The sequence below is a fragment of the Physeter macrocephalus genome, chromosome 3 (genome assembly GCF_002837175.3).
Source record: "Physeter macrocephalus isolate SW-GA chromosome 3, ASM283717v5, whole genome shotgun sequence".
Lineage (NCBI taxonomy): Eukaryota > Metazoa > Chordata > Mammalia > Artiodactyla > Physeteridae > Physeter > Physeter macrocephalus.
In genome coordinates, this window is record NC_041216.1 from 9,763,535 (window position 1) to 9,768,783 (window position 5,249).

A 5,249-nucleotide genomic window follows, 5' to 3' on the forward strand; every position below is an offset into this window, starting at 1 on the left:
GTACTGAAAAAAAAAAAAAAAAAAAAAAAAATATATATATATATATATATATATGCAGAAATGAGTTGACGACCCACCCCCACCCCCCAGGCCTGCAAGAGAATCTTCTGATCCTATCTGCACTTGGCCTCTTAGGGCTGCTCCTGCACGGGCTCCCTGTAGTCAGGTACAAACCCCTTCCCCCAGCACTCGAGATGGGACCAGCAGGGCAGGGTCAAAGTGGCTCTTTCCAAGTGCCTCCTTGAGGGATGGAGAGTGGCACCTCTCATGGCCCGCACAAGCGTCCTTGCGGGCTCTCCCTCCTTGTAAGGAGCAAAGCGAGAGGGCTCCTGGGCAGGCCAGCATGCCCCTCACTGCTGCCCCCACACCACAGGCACCTGGGAGTCCTCACCCCCATGGGTGTCTGCCCTTTGGCCAGAATACCCCTGCTGAGAGACAACTTCACAGGTCCCCTGCATCCTTGGTAAGGAGCTGCCATCTCTCCCATTCCGAGGACACCCACACACCCTACAGAGCTCTGCCCCAGCGTTCCTGCCCTCCTCACATTCCCCACCCTGGCAGGGCTGGGCACTCTACCCAAGGGCCCCATCAGGTAACACATCTCCCCATACTCTGCTGGATCTGGGAAGAGATTTCTAGGGGCAGGGCCTGGGTGTGACCCATCTGTGGGTCCCTAGGGCCCAGGACTGGGGAGGTGGCGGTGACCATGCATCAAGGAGGTAGATGAATCGACCTGTCTCTCCATCCCTGCCCTGGCCAGGGCCCAGCCTGAAGTCCTGACCTGTACCTGCTGGGGGGCCCCCATTATTTGGGATGGCACCTTCGACCCAGATATGACCCAGCAAGAGGCTGTCCAGAACCTCACCATTGGTCTGACTGTCTTTGCTGTACGCAGGTAAGGCCCGGGGAGGGGAGTGGTGCTATCCAAGCAGGGAGTGGGAGGGGGTGTGCACGTGATGTAGGGGTGGAGCACCCCATTCTCCTGGGCTGTAGGATCCCAAGATAAAGCGAGAAGCAAAGACAGCACCCCTTGTCCCAGACTCCCAGCATGAGGGCAGGACCATCCTTTCCCTTCCCCTCCTCCCTAGAGTCCACCCAGCCCAGGCAGCCAAGGGCTCAGCATCACAACCTAGAAGGAACCTGCCCAGGGCCTGGGGTTGATCATCTGGAGGCCTTGGGTTTGTGGTGAGAAAATGACGGAGTCTTTCAGGTGAGAGGAGGTGAGAACTGGGTAAACAGGGGATGGCCCGGCTGCAGAAGCAGAAGCGTCTGTGGAGGTCAGCGGCTCAGGTGCAGGCACACAGAAAGGGCGGGGCGGGGGGAGGTTTGCCAAGAAAGTCTGAAGGCGGAAGAGGAGCTGGGGAGCTGAGGGCTTTTGCAAGGGAGCGAATCTGGGCTGGATAAAGAGGGATGTGAAGAAAGGAGGATGCGGAGAGTTGTAGGGTCAGCAGACCAGAGGAGTCAGTGAGGAAGGACTGTTGGGGCTGATATCACAGGAAGTGGGCTGGAAGGACAGGGGGCTCAGACAGTGGGACGGGTGAAGCTGCAACTTGGGGTGGGGGGCAGACTGATGATGACCAAGTCGAGGGAGAGGCCATGGGGGCAAGTGACTGAGGAGCAGGGAAGACAGAATCACGACAGGAGAGGAGGCCAATCGAGGAACTAAGGGGCCCCCAGGTATGGAGAAGGAACCCAGAGTGGGAGGTGGGGAAGAAACCTCAGGGGGCTGACCTGCCCATCTCCCCATTATGGATGTCAGGGTGTCCAAACTGGTATTCACTTTCCAGTAGTGATGCAAATGGGACTCCTGACTTCGAGTGGCAATCAGATCCTACAATCCTAAGGTACAGAGAGGTAGAATTCAAGGCAACTTAAGGAAGAGTTTCTAATAATGGAACAGGCTGCTTTGGGAAGGCACTGAGAGCTCTGCATCCAGGAAAAGATATCCAAAGGCCTGGGGAAGGAATTCTGTCTTCAGAGACCCCAGACCAGCAGTCCCCAACCTTTCTGGCACCAGGGACCAGCTTCATGGAAGACAATTTTTCCATGGACCAGGGGGTGGGGGAAGGGGATGGTTCAGGTGGTAATGCAAGCGATGGGGGCAGATGAAGCTTCGCTCACTCACCTGACGCTCACCTCCTGCTGTGCGGCCTGGTCCGCAGCCCGGGGGCGTTGGGGACCCGTGACCCAGACAACTGCTCAGGGCTCCTCCAACTCCGTCCATCACACTCTAGAAGGGAGAGAAAGCCAGGAGGGCCCCTGAGAGGCCGGGGGCAAACAGGACTTCTGGCCTCTCCAGGGCCTTGGTGTTCCCACTTCTGGATGCTGAGTAGGGTGTTCCTGCACCAGCCCTAGGGGTCAGAGTCTCTGAGTCCAGAAATTCCAGGGTCCTGAGGTCCTGAGTTCCAAGTATCTATGAGTCCCACACCCTGGGATGCTGAGGCTTCCAAGGTCTCTGATTCCAGTTTCTCACAGTTCCACCCGGAATAGAGCAAGTGCAGATAAAGGTACAGGCTCCAGTGCCAAGCTGGGTTCAAATCCTGGCTTTCACTTACCAACTATGTGTATGTTTGCTTGCACAAGTTACTGAAGCTCTTTGAGATTCAGTTTCCTCACCTGAGAGATGGAGATAATAATGGTGAGGATTAAATGAGATAATGCACATAACTTTGAACACTATCTACCACATGACAAATGTTCCAAAATATCAGACATTAGTTCGATTATTTTAGAACCCTGGGATCCCAAAGCCTGTTCATACAAAGTTATGAACATCCCGGTTACCTATGTAAGGAATCACCACCAACTCAGTGACTGAAAACAGTTCATTATTACCATAGCTCATGATTTTGTGGCTCAGGAATCCTGACAGGGCTCAGCAGTGGGGGGTGGGGGGGGGCCTCCCTGCTCCCAAAAGTCCTGCGGATGACTGGAGGGCGCCTCTCTCCGTGGCTAGCCTGGTCTCCCTCACTTCGTGGCAGCATCTGAGTTCTGACACTTTTTTTAAAAAATTTATTTATTTTTATTTAGTTTTGGCTGCACTGGGTGTTCGCTGCTGCCCACAGGCTTTCTCTAGTTGCCGCGACTCGGTGCAGTGCGCGGGTTTCTCATTGCGGTGGCTTCTCTTGTTGCAGAGCACAAGCTCTAGGCGCATGGGGTTCAGTAGTTGCGGTGCTCGGGCTCAGTAGTTGTGGCTCGTGGGCTCTAGAGCGCAGGCTCAGTAGTTGTGGCGCACGGCCTTAGTCGCTCCGGGGCATGTGGTATCTTCCCGGACCAAGGCTCAAACCTGTGTGCCCTGCACTGGCAGGCGGACTCCTAACCACTGCACCACCAGGGAAGCCCTGAGCTCTGGGACTTCTTAAGCAAAGGGTCAGAGCTCTAAAGAGACAAAGGCCTAAAGAGCCGGTCCTCCCAAGGGCCAGCACAGCATCCCTTCCTCGGGACTCTATTGATCCAAACGGTCAGGGAGAGCCGCGTTCAAGCGGGGAACACGGGGCCTTCTCGGGTCATGGGTGGCAAACAATGGGTAATTATTTTTAATCCACCTCGGACGATTCCGGGGCTGGACAGTTCTGGAGCTCTAGGGACTGGGGTTGCAGGGGCACAAGGACTGGCGAGGGGAGGGCTGAGAAGCCCGACGTCTCCGCAGATGGCGGAGTGCGCCGAGGCCCGACTGACTCAAGACAGCCCCGCCCCGCCCCACAGATACCTGGTGAAGTACCTGGCGTGCTTCCTGGAGACGGCCGAGCAGCACTTCATGGTGGGCCAGTGCGTGGTGTACTACGTGTTCACCGAGGGCCCGGCCGCCGTGCCCCGCGTACGGCTGGGCCCGGACCGTCGGCTACGCGTGGCGCGCGTGGTGCGCGAGCGGCGTTGGCAGGACGTGTCCATGGTGCGCATGCGCGCGCTGCACGCGGCGCTGGGCGGGTGGCTGGGCCGCTGCGAGGCGCGGTTCGTGCTCTGTGTGGACGTGGACCAGCACTTCAGCGAGGCTTTCGGGTCCGAGGCGCTGGCCGAGTCGGTGGCACAGCTGCTCGCGTGGCACTACCGTTGGCGGAGGCGGCTGCTGCCCTTCGAGCGGGACGCGCGCTCGGCCGCCGCACTGGGCCCAGGCGAGGGCGACTTCTACTACCACGCGGCAGTGTTCGGGGGCAGCATGGCGGCTCTGCGGCAGCTGACGGCCTACTGCGCGCGGGGCCTGCGACGGGACCGCACGCGCGGCCTGGAGGCGCGCTGGCACGACGAGAGCCACCTCAGCAAGTCCTTCTGGCTGCACAAGCCCGCCAAGCTGCTGTCGCCCGAGTTCTGCTGGAGCCACGACGTCGGCCGCCGGGCCGAGATCCTCCGCCCCCAACTGCTCTGGGCTCCCAAGGAGTACGCCCTGCTGCGCGGCTAGCGACGCCCTCGGCCCGGAGGCCTGAACGCCGGCGGGGGCCCTTCTGGAAGCAGCGTGGCACTGGGGGCGGTGGTGGGGCGGGGAGACTGCGTGAATACCACCCACCCCGCCCCCCGCTGCCCGGGGTGGCAGGAGGAGGCCCGGCCTTTGGGGAGCGCCTCCCCGAGGCGGGCGATCCATCCCTTCCCTGACTTTCCACGGCGACCCAGATACCGCCAGCTGCCTGGAAACCTGTCACCTCTGACCTTACTGAGTTCACTGGAGGCCTCCGAAGAGACGTTTTAGCCCTTCCCCATATCCCCCCACTTTTTTTAATGGGACTGAGGCACAAAAAGGGAACATAACTACGTAAGGACCCAGAGAATCTGTGAGTCAGTCTTTGAGGTCAGCAGCTGGAAAGCCAGGACTGGCCCTCAGGTCAAATAGAGCTGCCACTGGGCAGGAGCCCCAGATAGAGAAACAGCGGCATCCGGTTCATCGCCGCCGCCCTCAGCAAAGTTTGTACATATTTAAGTAATATGATAATAAAATACATTATTCCAAAGTGTCCTATGGCCCTTTCTCCTAGAGAATCCAAGTCCATAAAAATGACATTTCCTCGCCATGGGACCCATATGGCTGTTTGGCCACAGTGTCTGGGAGATAAATTTCCTCATCCATGGCTGCTGTCCAGACTCTTCATCCTCAATAGGGAAAGACACACGTCCCGAACAGAAGTGTGAAGTCATCAGGCTCTCCAGGAAAGGTGGTTCCCTCCGGGAAATAGCTGCGGGGATGGGGAAGTTATCTGCTGGAAGTCCCTGAGACATTGTCTGACAGTTGAAAAACGGAGGCCCGGAGAGGGTGGGACTTC

General features: G+C 58.1%; 1 protein-coding gene across 1 annotated transcript in view; it reads left to right on the forward strand.

Annotated features, from left to right (window-relative positions):
• The window catches only part of A3GALT2 (alpha 1,3-galactosyltransferase 2), an 11,172-nt gene extending 6,776 nt beyond the window's left edge, over window positions 1-4,396 (forward strand). The window contains exons 3-6 of the mRNA XM_007125114.2: window positions 91-166; window positions 374-463; window positions 761-895; window positions 3,706-4,396. Of these exons, the coding sequence (XP_007125176.2) occupies window positions 91-166; window positions 374-463; window positions 761-895; window positions 3,706-4,396 (992 nt within the window). The remainder of the gene's footprint in view (window positions 1-90; window positions 167-373; window positions 464-760; window positions 896-3,705) is intronic.
• Window positions 4,397-5,249: the final 853 nt, after the last annotated feature.